Here is a 17621-nt window from a genome sequence, read left to right as displayed (position 1 = left end):
GCCGTGCGTACCGGCCCCACCTGGGGACCACTCCTGCGGGATCCAGACCAAAGGGTCCTTGAAGACGGGGGTTCAGCCACCCGGACCTGGCCTCTGCCTGTGCTGGGGCACCTACGGTGGGACAAGTGGGACGGGGTGGACTCCTACTTGGGCGGGGCGGGCAGGATGGTCTGGTAGTTGTAGTGCTGCTGCTGCTGCTGGTTGAGGATCTGCAGCTGCAGGAAGAGCTGCTGCTGCTGCAGGATCTTGGCGTAGGAGGAGTCCATGGGCGGGGCGCCCTTCTCCTGCTTCTGGTCCGGGGGGATGTACTGGTGGTACTTGAGCTTCTTCACCTTGGGCTTCAGCTCCTTGGCCTTCTTGCTGCGCTGCGACTTTTCACTGGCAGACTTGGGTTGGCTTTGCTGAGGGCACGGGAGACAGAGGGCACGTCAGGGGGCAGACTGGGGCTTCTCTGCGGGACGCCGGTGGCCCGCCCCCCACAACGGGAGTGGCTTCGGAGGAGGCCTGTCACCTGCCCTGCCCAGTCCTACCCTCCCCCTACTGGATTGCACCCCATCCAAAAGTAGAGGCCTCATCAGTGCCCAGAAGCGTCCAAAGCAGGGGACAAGGGCTGACAGAGGAGGCAGCTTCTAGGCTGGAGGGAAAATCAGCCAAATGCAGATGTCACCGTCACCCCAAGCAAAGGCGAACATGACAAGAAGGTAAAAATAGCTGGCTTGGGGGGCCTGTGCCATCCAGGTACTTTACAAAGACCATGTCATGCAGACCTACAGGAACCCTGCGTGGACAGGAACTAGCAAGTCTACTTGAAAATCAGGAAACAGGCTCAGAGAAGTCACTTTGCCCAAGGTCACACAGGAGCTTGATCTCACCATGTGAAGAAGCCAGGGCCCAAAACCAAGACTCCAAAAGCCCTTGTTCCTTCACCGAGTGGGCTCCAGTGAGGACCAGGTGGGCCAGGAAGGGCCAGCGGGTCCCACCTGGGAGGCCTGTCTGTGGGTCAGGAAGGGGCAGAGCCCGCAGGGCAGTGCCAGGCAGGGCTGTGGAGAGCCTGCACGTTTCTGAGCAGGGGCGACACAGAGTGGCAGTGGGGACCGATGCGCAGGTTTGGGTAGAGGTGACTGATTATAGAGGAAGAATGGACAAGAGGAGCACGTGGCAGGTGACCCGTTCAAGGTTTACGGTTCTGAGTTTTGGCACCTGACAGTGGTACCCCTTCATGGAGGTCAGGAAGAGGCTCCTGGCTGCATACTCCACACTAATAGGACTGTGGTCTGAGGGCGGAGGCAGGGAGCTGCAGAGACCCGAGGGCGTGGACATGGGCCCACGGAGAGGACCAGAGCAAGGCTGCAGAGCAGTGGGGCTGCAAGGGACCGGGGCGGGGACAGGGGCCAAGGGCTGGGCCTGGGGAGCACCCCCCAGTGAGGGTGTAAGGAGGAGCCGGAGAGGAGCAGCCAGAATGGAAGGTGAGGGAAAGCAGGAGAGAAGCACGACCCAAGGGGGTCAGAGGCAGATGCAGGGCTAGGCGTCAGCCCACAGAGGCTGAGCTGCTACCCAGAGAAGAGGAAGTGCAGACAAATCACACACACACACTAGTCTTTCAAATGCGTGGTGGTCAAAGGAAGGCACCAGTCATACGACAAGGAACAAGTTTGAGGGAGGAATTTTGGGGGAAAACCTTTGACATCTGTGGCCAGTCAGCCCACAGGGGCGAGACGTGCCTGCTGAGGAGGGAGAGGCCTGGAGCCAGCCGAGCGCAGGTGACCCAGCAGGCGGCGCTGGCTGCCTCCTCTGGGACAGGAGGAAGCCACCAAGCTTCCTGTGACATCAGGGCAGGCCTGGGGGCGGGGCCCCACACAGGAGGTGCCAGGAACCACCAGGCAACACTGGGAGGCACAGCAAGGGCTCAGTTAAGGTGAGAGGGCAGGAGGCTGGCGACAGCCGGAGAGGACCACGGACGGCCAGACACTGCCCAGCGGGCGCAGGGTCTGGGGGGCGGGGGGACTAGAGATTAAGACCAGACAGGGAAGCCAGCGGGGGCGGGAAGGAAGCGCACAGGCTGAGGGCGCAGAGACCTGCAGGGCAGGTGGGACTGGGCAGCGGCACACTGTCCCCCATACAAGGTCCCCAACAGGTATCTCGGGGGGTTGATGGTGTACCCACTGCCCCTTCAGGTCAGGCCTTGGAGAATAAAAACAAATGCCCGTCACTTCATTTCTCAGTTTTTGTCATTTGTAGAACAGGGTTCTTTACTGCCTCACAAGGTTGTCAGTGACCCAGAAAGGATGGGTGAGCATGTGTCCACGGGGAGGGCAGTAACGGGGCCTGGAAAGCCCGGTCCAGAGCCTGGCTCACTGCGCTCCGTAAGTGAACAGAAAGCACCCCGTCACCACCTCAGTGCCCTTCGCTGGGCCCTGACCAGGGGGAGATCTACACCCCCTTCCCCTGCAGTTGCCCCCCACGGGGATGAAGTCATGGCAGGGCACCAAGGCGCATGGGGAAGGGAGGGCAGTCGCTGGAGACGGTACCTTAATGAGCGTGGGGGGGGGCTTGGCGGCGGGGACCGCAGTTCCGTTGGTGAGGCTGGGAGGCAGAGGTGGCTGCTCTGCCAGGAAAAGTGTTTCTCCGGAATCTGGGCCCACTGGGAGTTGAGACACAACCTGAAAGAGAAGGGGGAAGTGAGGACACCCTCCCTTTCTGGCTGCTCCCGAGGGTGTGGCCATGTCCAGGTGGAAGTGCGTCCCAGCCCTGGCCTGCCCTGAGGTGGGGGGCAGTCACTTTCTGGGACACCAACACTGTGAGGGGTCAAGGACGGGAAAGACCAGGGCAATGAGAAGAGCTGCCCCCAGGACAGCGCGGGTGCGGGGGACTAGGCAAGGAACTGAACACAGGAAAGCGGGCTGTTCTGAGTGAGTGGCCATGGGGTAGGCCAGGGAGGCTTCTGGCTCTAATGCAGGTAGCCCAGTGTCCTCCACCTGGGACCAGGCTAGGCTGGCTGAGGCTGGCTGAAATGGGGGTCTGCTGCCATCTCCCTTCCCTCCCCACCACCAGCATTCCAACAGCCAGCTCCCGAGCCATTAGAACAACCCCCGTCCACTTCCTCGTCCCTCCTGGCCAAGCAGGGACCTCACGACATGCAGCTCCAGCAAGTCTGGGGCCCCTGGGAGCAGGGGGACATGTGGAGCAGGCCAGCTCACCTGAGTGGGGGATACAGAGGTGGCACTGGGCAGTGGCTCGCTGACTCGGGCTTCCAGGGGTGACGGCACCGAGCCCTGGGACTCGTGGCTGGCGGGCTGCTCAGGGGATAAGGCATCGCTGCTGTCCTCATCGAAGGAAGAGCTGTCCGCTACTTTCGGGTAATTCACCTGGCCCACTGAAAGCCAAAGCCAGAATGAGACTCCACGTCCAGCCCACGGAGGGCCAGAGGCTGTCCTAGCAAGGTGCCGGCCCTCCAGCTCCCTCGGACCCCATGCCCCAGCCGGGCCAGGCAGATAGGAAAAGGGAGACTTGCAGCCAACCTGCCTGCTGAGTCCAAAATAGCTCTAGGAAAGCTCATCCTGACGCTGACCAGAGGCTGGGAAGAGCCTACTAGGGTGCAAAGCGCTCCCCTGGGCAAGAACAGGCCCGATCTCTAACCTCTTGCTTTAAACTCTGCACTGTGTTCAGTCTTCAAAGTCAAGTTCTCCCCTCCCTCCCTCCTGCCTGCTGACTTCTCCATCTCAGTTTCCCTGCTGTTAAAGGTAGTTTATTTCCATTCCATAGCTGCACCAAACTTGCCTCTTCCCCCAGCGGCTGTGGGCCCTGCAGTGAGGGCTCTGGGCCCGCACAGATGGATCTGAGGAGAACAGCTAACAGCTTTGCAAGTGCAGCTCCTCCCCTGGGCAGCATAAACTCCCCAAAGGCCAGGAACAGGCTACGGAGCCTCTTGGAAAAGGGACGCCTGCCTGCACAGGCAAAACAGGACCCCTGGAAGTATGGTGACCTCCCTTTAGCGGCAGTGACTCCCAGAGACCCAAGGCCACCAGAAGAAAACCCACCTGCTGGCTACAACCGCCTCCCCGCCCTGGGCGGAGATGGCCCGAGTGCAGGTGTTCCTGGGACCGGCTGGGGCCGGGCTGGGAGGGAGAGGCAGGAGGAGCAGGGTCCCAGTGTGGAAATCCCAGGACACAGAGAGAAGGAAAGACGATAACAGAGGCAAAGAGGATATTTCAAAAAAATCCACACCACAAGCACGCCTCAGCTCTGTCGGGGAAAGAGGCTCTGCACGGGCCTGCTGTGCACGCAGGAGGAACCCAGGCCGTGAACACAGCACAGAGGCAGGCTGCCGGCCACACCTGGGAAATTTGCTGTGGTGGGACAACCACAGAAAAGGAACAAGAAAAAGCCGGAAACTCTCCCAGCAGACTCTCCCCGCCCCAGAGCCATGACCTGAGGTTCTCCCCTGAGTCCAGGACCTGGGAAGGAAGCCCTGCGCCTGTCCCTCCCCAGCTGACTCTGGTGATGGAGCAAGGAATGCCCATCGCTGGGCCGGCTCACACCTCCCCGTCCCGTCCGAGCAGGCGCGTGCGTGCAGCGCATGGAGGGACGGAGACCGCTGACCACCATGGACCTCACGCCAATCACACATCTGCATTTTCTCCCACGATCCCTGACTCCCAGCAGGCGGCTGCTATGGGACAATGGCCACATGACGGAGCTCCACCCCGGTCCGTTCAAAACCAAGGAAGCTGCTGCCTACACTGAAGCAGCCGAAAGACCAGTGCAGGCAGTGCCACTGCAGAGTCTGTTTCTCTCTATTGTGGCCCAGCGCAGGAGGGGGAGGTACAGAGACAGGGTCCCCGCCCTGTAGGAGCTTATGGTCCAGTCGCCTTGAGCACAGTAAATGCTCTGCTAGAGGGAAACACTGGAGCTGAGGGGACACTGCGGAGAGGCTCAGGTAAGACTTCCCGGAGGAGGGGGCCTTGGCATTAATCTTACAGGTCACCTGGCCTGGCGTGGAGGACAGGGTCTGAGTGTGTGCAAGTGACTGCGGGAGATAAGGTGGCCTGGAAAGCTCCCTTCCATGTTCTCCTCTCAGCAAGCTTAGAATGGTCTCGTCTCCCTCCTCCCAAATGAAACCTCCCCCTCAGCCCAGGTCCGACTGCCTCTTGCTCCCATGTCCTCATCCTCATAAGCCTGCTCACTCCTCCCAGTCTAAAGGTCCTTCCTAACCACCCTCTCCCTCTCTGCCTCCCCCACTCACCTCCTGAACAAATGGACCACATCTGCTGTCACCGCCTCCTCACCTCCCACTCATTCCTCAGCCCACATCATGTGCCTTTTGCCAGCAAATGCGTCTTTCTCCAAGTCACCAGTGATGACCTCACTGCCAAACTAAACTACTCCCAGGCCTGAAACGCGCTGGGCTCCTCCAGAACCACTGCCCCTGCTGACCCCTTTGCCTGGCCCGTCCTTCTGTGCTTCTCCACTTGGCAAACTGATTCGCCCTTCAGGTTGAACCCCAAGGTGCCATGTCATCTGTGCTACTTCCCCAGCTCCTGCCACCATCCCCATTCCTGAGAGAAGCCCGCTTTCTGAGCTCCATGGCAGCCGGCACCCGCTCCCCATTACTGTATGTTGTCCATACGGCAGCTGCCAGCTGGTCTGGAATGAACGCTACTGCTAACAGTGCAGCCCTTCCATGAGTCTCCTCAGGCACCTAGGACGGTGCCTGCTCTTGACCCGCAAGCCAGGTGACTCAGCTACAATGTCACACGGACATGGCCTTTCTGCCACACAATGCTGGCATCTGCTCGGGAGCCAGACTCAGAAACCACTGCTTATACATCAGCCTCCACCTGTCAGACTGAAATCTTTGAGGGCAGCGTCACAGTTTGTTCATCTCTGTAACTGCAGGACCTCACGAGGGACCTGGCACGTTGCTAACTCTCAGCAAACATTTATCAGATATTGGCTGCTGGAGGGTCCAGAACTGACCTTGGCCCAAACACTGGCCTATAACTAGGGGCAGTGGTGGATTGTGGTGAAGAGCTGGGTAGGAAAACACTGAGATGAGACGGGATGAATGGCAGGGCAAAGCGGTAAATTAAAAGTGCTGTTAGGGGCCCCGGGTGTGCCAGCCTCTGGCCGGTGGCTGCTTCCTGCACTGTCACACCAGTTTCTTCTGACCCGGGGCTCAGGGACCAACTCGCTGTGCCTGGGCTCTGCCTGGGGTTCCGAGCCTCCTGCCCAAAGAGCTACCTCGCTGTGGGGGAGCACCTGAGCTTTCTTCTCGTGAGCGCAGGGACGCACGGCCCCGCCTGGGTCCAGGTCTCGGGCCCACTGCAGCAAAGGAGACACGTCAGTGCCAACACTGAGCAAAATCTAAGGGACGGTGTCGCAACACCGGATGGTGGCACACAGGCCTGCACGTCCTGGCCTCTGCCCACCTCCTGCCTTCTCTCCTTTCCTGCGGCTCCATGTCCGCGCGGCTCTCTCTGCTGCACACACTCATTTCTACTCACCCTGGAGCCCCAGCTTGGCCGTCACCTCCTCTGACACTGTACCCCACTGTCAGGGCCGAGTTGGGGGGCCCTCTCTGTGTGTGCCCCACCAGCACAGCACGGCTCTTGCCTCTTACTGTTGCCCATTTACCTGCCTGTATCCACTCCTAGACGTGAGCTCCTTAAGGACAGGGGGCTTGTCTGCCTTGTGGGGCTGTGGTCCTAGCACCTAGCACACTGCTTGGCTCAGTCAATATCTGCAGAGTGAAGTATCTGTGCAAAGTGCCAGGTTCCAGGAAGAGGTTTCACTAACAGAAAGAAACAGTAAGGTACAGATCTATGATCCTGACGTCTACCTACCCTGTGAGACAGATGTGAAGGTGTTATTAGTTACTTGTCGGCATGGCGCGGATCCCTGCGGCCCCGCACTATCCCACGCCAACACAACCTGTTTATCCGGCTCTCGCATCCTGCACCTCAGGCCCCAAGCCTCAGCAGGAAGTCAAAGAGCAGGAAGCCCAGGGCCCTCCCCTGTGTCTGGCCTGTGGGCCCACCTGGGGGCTGGGGCCTCCTACCGATGATGGCTTCTTTCAAGCTGGACTCCACAGGCAGGATGTTCTTCTCCACCAGCTCCATGGGGCCAGGCCTCTGTGCGATCTTCTCGTTGAGGTCATCGGCCAGTCTGGCTCTCTTTAGCTTCAACTGCTTGGCCTGGAGGGAAGGCTCAGCCGAGGTCTCTGCCCGTGGGAAAGAATGGAGTGCAGGAGGATGTAGGAATGGCCCTGGCTCCTTCCCTCTGGGGAAGGAGCAGAGACCATCAGAATGCAAAGTGCATCCCAGGCAGGCAAGGGTGGCCCGGCTTCAAGTTTCACAAGGACAGAAGGAGGGCCCCCACTGTGGACAGTGTGTGGTCACACACAATGGCCACGGTGCCCAGGCTGGCCCAGAGGACTCCCGGAGGTGGAGCTACAGAGCTGCAGGGCACCACACATTGGAGTGGTCTCTACTCTCCCTCAAGCTTGCTGTGTCACGAGGACAACTCACCACCCTGCTCTGGGCCTCAGTGTCTATCTATACAACGTGGGGTTGAGACTAGTAAAGTTGTCTTCGAATCCCAAAGATGGTTCAAAACCGAAAACAAAAAATGGATAGACTGGGCCAGCCTGGTGGCTCAGGTGGTTGGAGCTCCAGGCTCCTAACTCTGAAGGCTGCCGGTTCGATTCCCACATGGGCCAGTGGGCTCTCAACCACAAGGTTGCCAGTTCGATTCGAGTCCCGCAAGGGATGGTGGGCAGCGCCCCCTGCAACTAAGGTTGAACACGGCACCTTGAGCTGAGCTGCTGCTGAGCTCCTGGATGGCTCAGTTGGTTGGAGCGCATCCTCTCAACCACAAGATTGCCAGTTTCGAATCCCACAAGGGATGGTGGGCTGCGCTCCCTGCAACTAGCAACAGCAACTGGACCTGGAGCTGAGCTGCGCCCTCCACAATTAAGACTGAAAAGACAACAACTTGAAGCTGAACCGCACCCTCCACAACTGAGATTGAAAGGACAACAACTTGACTTGGAAAAAGTGCTGGAAGTACACACTGTTCCCCAATAAAGTCCTGTTCCCCCTCCCCAATAAAAACTTAAAAAAAAAAAAAAAAAAAGGATAGATACACTCTGTTTTCGGCAGCCAAAATCTTTCCTTTATCAGAATGTGGAAAGAAGCATGTCCTGGACCAGGCAGAGTATGTGTAGGATGATCTAATTGTACATCACATGTGCTCAAGTAAACGCTAAGTGAGTGAATGAATGAATGAATGGGAAAGCAAACGCATTTTTAAAACAGATCTTTGTGGAAAGGATTTTATATCAAGGGATGATGAGGTCCAGGGCCATCACGTGGCCACAGGAGACAAAAGTCAGCCAAACCAACAGAATGTGACTGTGCTTCTTCGGGAATTCCCAAAAAATGCGTGGTGGCAACCACGGCGCTGCTGTTTTACTGTGTTAAGGCTCTGCCTACAGAAATGGGAGCAATAAGAAAAAAGGAAGAAGAAATGTGGGTGGCGACATGGTGAACACACCGTGAGAATGAGGGTTTAGATGAAGAAGCATTTCCATTCCAACACACCTTCCAAAATATGCATCCTGACCAGCTCTGATCTCTCCGGCCGGGAACGAATCTTCCGTTTCAGATAGTCCTCTGTCTATAGAAAAAAACACACCAAGCTCTCAAATCCAGGTCACACGCTTATGGCACAGACAGGACCACAAAGCAGCTGTGGCTGTTGGTCACCTCTGCAGCCCCCATGATCTCAGCTTGGAGACGACTGGGTTCTAAGGCAAGGGGCCTGGGGGGGGGGGGGGGGCACATCCACGTCCAGCTGCACCTGCCAAGGGCACCATCCATCTGTCAAGACCATTTGTCATTCTGAGGATGGACTACTACTATTTTTTAAAAAATCTATTACTTTTACTGTCATAAAAGTAACATATGTTCATCAAAGAAAATTTGGAAAATCACAAAATAAAACAAAAAATTTTAATCATTCCCTGTTATTATTGTATTTTGGGATATTTGTTTCTAATCATTCTTCCATGCAGAAGACAAATTTAATTTTGCAGAGTTGTAATCACACTGAATTTTATATCTTGCTTCAAAAAATTCGCATGATCTCATGAGCACTTTTCCATTCATTCTGAATGGCTGCCCAAAAGAATTTTGATATACGGTGCCATTGCTCTAGCTCCTTAAAGTTCAATGTCCTCATTTCTGCATTTCTGAGACTCCAGGTAAACTCACCCATTTCCTCAACAGTCCTGGAATCAGACCACGGCCTGGGGCTCATGTTATAGTGTATTGGACCCCAGAACCTGTGTTCTTAACCTCTGCACCAGAATTATTCAAACCACAGGTCAAGACCATCAGCGGTTCACGAGCAGCATAGGATAGGACAGGACAAGACAGGGCACGGCAGGGCACAGTCGAGACAGAAAATCAAAGGCCAGAGCACACTGCCTGCAGCAAAAGTAAAGGCTGGTCCTGGGGTGGTGCTGAGCTCCCCAGGGGGTGGTTTCCAGTGGCTTTGCGCTCTGGGTCTATCACCCCATCTGCAGTGAGCAGAAGAACTGCCCTGGTTACCGCAGGAGACGGCAGAACAGGTATTGGGCACTGCAGGGTTTCACAGACCTCACAGGGAGGCGTATTTTCTAAGCCACCTGAAGTTCTGAGCAGTGGCCAAGGCGGAGGCAGAAGACCTTACTGGTTAAGAAAGCACCTGGAGCCCACAGACCAAGGTTTGAGTCCCAGCTTTGCCACTTACTAGCTGGACAGGTTAGTTAAAAATGAAGATAACATCTAATTCCTAAGAGCTCGTTTGAGTATAAACAAGAAAATGATATAATTTCACATATGAAAGTGCTCAATAAAATAGCAGCTGTTCTAATTGGTTCATATTTGCTCCCTGCCTGCTTGAGAAGCATCCAGGAAATGGTGCCAAGCCTGACAAGTGCGTGGGGGGCCAGGCAATGCCGTCCCTTGCCTCCCCCGCTGTATTCTCCAACACTCCCAGTGGTAAACAGTGCGCTGTGTTCCTGTTTTGGTTCCCGGGGCCCATGACCTCATTCTTCCCATTCACTTTAAGATCAATCATGATTTTCCTTAGAAAACTTTTAAAAATAAAAAGAGAAGACAGTAAGAAAAGTCTTGGAGGGAAATATTTCAGTCTTGGAAAGAACTGTGGGTCTTAGGGTGCCACAGCCTGTGCGCCTCCCCTTGGGGAGGTTCTCTTCCCTCATCTTTACGTGAAAGACAAAGTGAAGGGGGTGCGAGGGGAAGCGTGTTTTGGCGACTTCCCCATCTCCGCCCACAATGGGCAGCATATTCTATCCCCCTGAGGCCTCTGAGGGAACTGAAACCGATGGGGGACAGGCAGCAAACCAGGTGCTACCCCATGAACCTGGGCTCAGAGAGGGGCCCGGCTTCTGCTTCCACAGCCTTAGGCGGACGCTGGCCGCTCAGGGCATATGGAGACCAGTGGGGTTTCCGGCCCCCCAGACACCCATCCTGGAGGGGTGTGGGCAATGCGGCTACCGACGTGGAGGGACCAGCACTCGGCAAGCTTTTCCATGGCTGGTGTTCATGTCCTAACATCCACAAAAGGTTAAGTGGAATTAAAGATGGGAAAATAGTAGTGGTCTCCAAAGCAACGGGAGGGGGATCGGTGATCGCTACATACCCTTAAATGGAGTAAGGAGAAAACTCATTCGGATCATGTGCCGTGTCATCACGCTGGGAGACGGCTGGGGTGGGGATGACGTGGAAAAGGCAGAGCTTTCTATCTAGAACTGTGAGGCAAGGGCTGGCCCTGGAGGCACGCTACACTGGAAGGAATATAAGCAGCAGTGCAAGGGGCTCTGGAGGTCCTTGGGAAGAGCGCAGCGCCTTACCCTGGCCCGCTCCAAGCTCCTCCTCTGCTCGTGAAACGCAGCCGGACTTTTCAAAGCTGTTGGGAGAAGAATCATAAAAGAATTACTTTATTAGTGAAGCACCATGTCTACTGCTATACAGTTTACTGTGGAGAAGGCATCTTAATTTTAGTAGTACAATTAATATCAGATGCAATGAAGAAGAAAATGGCATCTGGGTAGGCATCTATCTTTCTGGTTCAGCTACCCCATTAGAACAATTTGGGTCGCTTTGTTCCTCACTAAGCTTGGGCTCTGTAAAGTGAACCCATAGAATATAACTCTAAAAAGTACCCTGGACCCACTAGCTGGACTGTTAGCTACACAATCCTCACTGATCGGTCAAAGCTGCTACGGGGCCTCACCTTACTCTCGGGGAGACGGGACACAGGGAGGAGCCAAGCGGCATGTCAGGGCCCCCTGACGTCTTCAACCTCCTGAGGAATCACAAAGTGACCAAACTGAATGGGACAGTTAAACGAAAAAGACACGTCTAGTTGGGTGCCATTTCCTTCTTCAGGTTAGCTGATATTAATAGTGCTGCTAAAATTAACTTGAATTTCATCTCTAAGGACTAAAGGACCTTCACAGCGAGTGTATGTTTGACCCTGGTGCACCTATACACACACACCCGGCAGCTGACAGGAAGGGCTCACTCAGCCCGTCAAGAACTCAGCTCGATTCTGGGGCCCCACCTCTGGGTCCCCCACCTCTGGGGCCCCCCACATCTGGGCCCCCGACCTCTGGAGCCCCCGCCTCTGGGGCACCCACTTCTGGGGCCCCCATCTCTGGGGGGGGGACCACAGCTCTCAACTCAGCCAACAACACTGAGGGTGGGGAGACCAAAACAGGATCCTCTACAAATGTGGCATCGTTAAGAGAATTCTGTGTCAAAAACTCGACTATGGGGACAAGTGATGAGTTTGGACACCCTGAGGAGAAGAAGGCGAAAGGCCTGACTCACTTCAAGTAAGGAACAACAGCAATAAGAGAAATTTACAAGACAGTGGTCAGTTTCACTTCTGCTGCCCGAGAATTTCAGAACAGCTGTGAAACCGAGTGAGGAGATAACTTTTGCTGGGCCGATGGCTGCGGTAGGAACGCAGGGGTAAGAAGACACTAAAAGTAGCAGGAGCATAGATATGACCCTATCCTGCCTAGGCCACGGCACTTCCTCCCTCCATCCCAACCCTGGGCGGGCTGGACGGCAGCAACAGCAGTCCCAGAAGAAAGCTCTAAATGCCCCAGTAGTACTTACTTAAAAATAAAAAAAGTTTTTAATCTTAGCATAAAAAAGAAACTCTCATTTTAAAAGATCAGTTCAGAGCCCACCGCATCTTCCAACAGCAGGGGGTGCTCTAGATTTAACAAATGACTAAGAAAAACCAGCACAGGCTCCATTCCAGGGCACATCCAGGCTACCCCAGCTCTGACCTGGGGAGGTCCTGGGTGACTCGGTGGCTAAGCAGACAGCCCCTGCATCTGCTTCTCCTGGGTAAGGCTGGTTCAACTCCCAAGTCAGTCTCCAAAGCCCTGAGATGCAGGAATCTGCTGGGCACGACACGCAGCCTTGCTCTTTCAGAGAACTTAGCACATGGATGAGACAACAAGTATAAAGACTTAAAGAGAAAATGCACAGTGTCCGCACCACCCCAGCCCAGCTTCCTTTCTGCCTTAGTTCTCCCCACAGCACTCTCACCGCCTCTGACATTCCCTCCACTAATAGCGCACATCTTTCTTGTTTACTGTCCGTCTCCTACTATGAGGTGAAGCTGTGTCCCGGCATGGCATGGCTTTTGTCTATTTCTTTCATTTCTGATAGTATCCCCAGTGCCTAGAGCACCCAGCACATAATTCAGGCAAGGAATTAACGAATATTCTACAAGAGACAGATACAAAGTGGACAAGCGACAGGGAAACTAGAGAACACTGGGGCAGAGCTCTGCACGTGCACTTGAACAGCCAGATTACGGCTCTCATCTGGGTTCCAGACTTCACAGAAAATCAAGGCATTTGTGTTCTTGTCCTGGGTTCTACACATTACTACTGTTTACTGTTTTTCGGGTCTCATTTTCTTCTTCTAGAGTAGAACCTGTCTACCTTCCAGAACCTTGCAAGCATCAGATGAGTGAACGTGCTCTGAAGCAAGTGGCACTGTCATCAAATGCAGCGTTTGGGTTGACTCCTGGCTGTGATCCCACACAGGCCAGCTCGTTTCTGAGCCACAGCCACACATTATCTGTCTAAAACCCCAGCTGGCTTGCTACCTCAACAACCTACACTGAGGTACCCTACATATCCCAGGGTTAGCTAAGGCACAAATCCAACTTCTGGAAAAATAACTTCACAAAGCACAGAATCTCGTGATGGAAGAGTGTACCATCTTCCCGTACAACAGGGATGATGTGCCACTAATGGGGACAAGTGACAGGTGAACTGGCTGGAGTGTCTATGAGGTCCTGTTTGGTTCCATTGAGTTAAGGAAGTTTTCACGTAATAGCCAGGAAGAGATTGATATTTACTGAGTGCCCACTACAGTGGCAGGCGCTGTTCTAGATACCTTCATATTCCTAATGATTCCACGTGCTAGGTAATATTCTATGTTATAGATAAGGACAGGCTCGGAAAAGGCAGGAAAGGCTAGCAAGTGGCAAACTTAGGATTACAACCTAACTCTGTCTCACCCTCCAGAGTTCTTTCTGCTCCTCTGGGTTGGTTTCTTAACTTCTTCAAAAAGTAGAGAAGAACAGCCCTACTGGGTGGGGAGGCAAGGAGGCCTCAACTACACACACTGCCTAGATGTACGGCTGAGTGCAGGCACTGTGGAAAGGTCAGCTCACCACAGTATATGCACAAACAGTGTGAGGAAGGCTCGGAAGAGGGGTGCAAAGTGACCGCAGGCACAGCAAGCCATGGTCTGACCCGGGGCTCAGCGAGGAACTGAAGGGACAGCCTTCAGCACTGACAGTCGGAGATGAGCTGTAAGGGGAACAAGAAGACCAGAGGAATTCATTATCTGCTCAGGCCTGGTCAAAAGAACCAGAAATGAGGACCAAGAATAGAATGCAAGACAATAATCACCAATTGCAAAAGACAGTTGCATTTTATAACAACAACATTATAATCTTGAATTCTCCAACAGCCCTGGTGGCAGGAACCAATGTGCCAATTTTGTGCGCGATGAAGCTAACACTGCAGCCACCCGTGAGGTCATCATCGAGTGGTGGACCCCACCCAGGGCTGGTTCTGTTTCCCTTTCTGCCATCATCCAAACCTTTGGACAAGTGTGTGGGTTTCTCTCAGTCCTTGGACAGCCCGCTCCCCTTGTGCAGCTCTTTCCCCATTTCTAAGTCTGCTCTCCGAAGCAAGTTCGGCAATTTCAATAGCTAATTCTAACAGGTGAGAGGAGGAGGGAGCAATGGCCCCTCTCCCTTCAGGTTTCTGTCAAGACTCCTGTGAGGTGCTTCTTGGGTTCCTTTGGGGAGAGACTGTAGGGGGGACAGCCAGTGCTCGCAGGACCCTGGGGTGTGGGGTCGAGAGGGCACCCCTATGCATGTCCAGTCAGCTTTGTTAAAGGCCATGATTGTGGGGGGTAAGAGGAGATGTAGGGGTGATAAAGGTAAGCGCTGGGCTTTCCTGACATAGGAGCCAAAGGCAGCCACCTGAAGCTTCCATGCTGAGGGAAGGACACACAAGGAAGCCCAGCAAAGCACACCAGGTTTTAAAGTTCAGGCTTCTGCTAGTTGGGGGAAAATCCCAAAGACTCCAAGTTACACCCATAAATGCGTCTGACCAGGAGGGCGGCTTCAGCTCGGACGTCCATCGCCTCCTCCTTTGCTGCCTTAACGGCTCTGCCAGAGGAGCCAGGATATTACTCACTCAGAAATCTCATGTTTCCAGAAACTCCTAGGAGACAGTCTCTGAAAGAGAGGCCCCCAAAGACCAGTGCAAACCCCAGTGCTGTGCATGTTGTTTATGACAATATACATTTTTGATGTCGGAGCGAGTTCTTGGTCCTTTACTCCCACCTTCCGGGAGCTGGTTCTGCTGGAAACTTGGGCTGCTCTGCGTGAACAGGGAAGTTTGCAGCCGGTCCTGACCGGAGAGAAACAAGCTTCCCACAGAAGTCAAATGAACAGAAGTGGCTAAGAGGTGTGGCGTCGCTAATCACAGTTTCAGTTCTAAATGTGGGTCCCACCCCTGGGGCTGGCGAAAACCACCAATTAATATTCTGTTCCATCTCTCCAGCACCCATTTTCTTCTCCCCTCACACATTGGCTGCATTACGTAAATGAGGTCATTGTGAACTAAAAAGAGAAATATTGTTTCAATTTTCTTTTAAAAAATATACAGTCGTCCCTCAGTGTCCCTCAGTATCCGCAGGGGACTGGTTCCAGGACTCCCCATGGATACCGAACTCCGGGGGTGCTCAGGCCCTTACATAAAACGGCACGCAACCCTCCCATCTACTTTAAATCACCTCTAGATTAGTTCCAATACCTAATACAATGTAAACGCCATATATACAGTGGTTATACTGTATTGTTTAGGGAATAATGATAAGAAAAAGTCTGTACACGCTCAGTACAGACGCAACCACCTTAGGCCTAACCACACAGTACACATCAGCAACCATGTAAAATTTTTCCCCTGAACATTTTCGGTCTGAGGTTAGTTGAGTTCACAGAGGCAGAGCCTGCAGATATGGAAGGTCCACTGCACTGTCACCCACTTCCAAGGCGCGGTCAGAGCTGTGCTCAGTCTGTCCACATGCTGTGTGCCTTACAAGCAGGAGCACTGTGACTTGATTTCCTCTGGCCCAGACGATTACGTACGGGGACCCTTAAAAACCAACCTATCACATTAATTTAGAACATGAAACAGCCCTTCTCCATCACCAGTCCCAGGTATACTTACACACGGAGGCAAGTGAAAGTCTCAGATCCCCAAAGCAGTTCTGGAAATGGGTCTCAGCAAGGAATGATAGCAATTAACCATCAAGACTCATTTTCTCATCATTATCATTAAGAAATATTTATTAGGTGCCTGGGTCTGAATGTCACTTTAGGAGGTGCTAACGTAATACAAAAAATGGTTCTCATCCTCAGTAAGATCCTACGCCAGAAGCTCACCACTAATTCTGTGTTCAGAGGAACTCAGACGCTAGGAACGCACGCTGAAGAATTACACACACATTAAGGGGGTGCCGTGGTCCAAGGCAGTCAAGGGAGTCAAAGGGGGGCCGTGGTCCAAGGAGCCCTTCTTTGAGACAAGCCTCTGGTTTTCTTTTTCCGCTGTAGAAGCAAGGGCATTGCATGCACAGTCCATCAGCGGTGCCGTGCGTTTGTATGGGAATAAACATATTTACCCAGGCGGGCAGCCAGAAATATATCCATCTATCCATCCATCCAATACTCTTAAGTAACTACTGTAAGTCTTTACTTAACATTGTCAATAGGTTCTGCAACTTTAAATGAAACAACATATCACAAAACCAAGTGTGCCACAGGCTAATTGATGTAAACAAGAGCTAAGTTCCTCTGGCACCTCATCAACATTATAATGAAAAGACGTTGAACGAAAGGACATTATTGGAGGAGCCACTGTACGATACTAGTTACTGAAAACAAGGGCACAGAATGACATCCCCGGCCCTCAAAGGCAGCTCATGGGCTGCTTAGGGGAAAAGACAAATAACTACAATACAAGATGGAAGTATAATTTTTGAGGTAATTTAACGTGCTACATAGGACAGAAGAAGCAAAGTTCAGCCTGAGGAAAGTGTGTGAACTGTCCAGATAGATTATACAGAGAAAACCCAAATGAACAGAATGGAAACACCACAGGTGGACAGGGGCGTCAGGAAAACATCTAAGGCTGAGGAAGAGCAAGAGCAGGAAGGTATGAAAGAGCACGCATTCAAGGGGTTACAAGTAGTCTGACACGGCCGGACCAAGGCATTCTTGTGAGGACGATGGGGCTGGAAGAGCTTTAATGCGCTTCTGCAGGGACTTCTGCATCTGGGGAGACGGAGAGACATACTGTTCTCTATTCCTCCCGCCAGGTACAACTAAAAGCTGTGCACATTATACATAAAACAAACACAAGTAGGTTCTGAAAGTGGAGAGAAGACAGGCTGGCTAGGGAGCATGGGACCTGAAGAACGACACAGTGGTAAGTTCCCTGGGTTTCCTTTTGTCTCATACATCAGAGACCTGGAGCTAAAGAAGTCAACAATCTGAAAATGCCAACAGAGACGAACAAAAAAAAGCCCCAGCAAAATCTATTCTCACTAACCAAAGGACCAGGAAAAGGGCAGCCTACCAAGTGAGAAACCTTTTAGACAGTAATTGTTTTATTCCTACCAGACATTACAGAAAAGAAAAAAAGAGAGAAAAAGTGGCCCTACCCCGACTCCTACCAGGAAAGGCCAAGTGGGGAGTCTGGTTTTCTACCCTTGCAAGGCTGTAATGCTGCACCCCAGAACCCCTGCCGGGGTGGTGTCAAAAAAGGCCAAGTAGGAAGCTGGGGCTTTCATTCTCAATAGCCAGTAACAACTCCCCCCACCCCAAGGAACAAATGGAGACCAAGGGGGAAGCCTAGACTTATACCCCCCACACAGCAGTAATGAGGCTCCCCTTCTCCTCCCTGCTGAAGTGATTCAGGGGAGGGCTGGTGAAGAGGC

The 17621-nt window shown here is 53.4% G+C and overlaps 1 protein-coding gene across 10 annotated transcripts in view; it reads right to left on the bottom strand.

The window, feature by feature from the left end:
• The window catches only part of MRTFA (myocardin related transcription factor A), a 176782-nt gene that overhangs the window by 8265 nt on the left and 150896 nt on the right, over nt 1-17621 (bottom strand). For 6 of the 10 annotated variants that reach the window (XM_074326441.2, XM_074326442.2, XM_074326447.2 and 3 more), the window contains 6 exons: nt 10919-10974; nt 8601-8676; nt 7058-7219; nt 3198-3373; nt 2529-2660; nt 148-401 (listed from right to left, as the gene is read on the bottom strand). In XM_074326441.2, coding sequence (XP_074182542.2) covers nt 148-401; nt 2529-2660; nt 3198-3373; nt 7058-7219; nt 8601-8676; nt 10919-10974 — 856 coding nt within the window. Of the gene's footprint in view, nt 1-147; nt 402-2528; nt 2661-3197; nt 3374-7036; nt 7220-8600; nt 8677-10918; nt 10975-17621 lie in introns of all 10 variants that reach the window. The other 4 variants (XM_074326439.2, XM_074326440.2, XM_019734454.3 and 1 more) reach the window with 1 other exon arrangement.

Source organism: Rhinolophus sinicus, chromosome 1, assembly GCF_057876585.1.
Source record: "Rhinolophus sinicus isolate RSI-liver-muscle chromosome 1, RSI-T2T, whole genome shotgun sequence".
NCBI lineage: Eukaryota > Metazoa > Chordata > Mammalia > Chiroptera > Rhinolophidae > Rhinolophus > Rhinolophus sinicus.
This window is presented reverse-complemented; position numbering and strand designations above follow the sequence as displayed.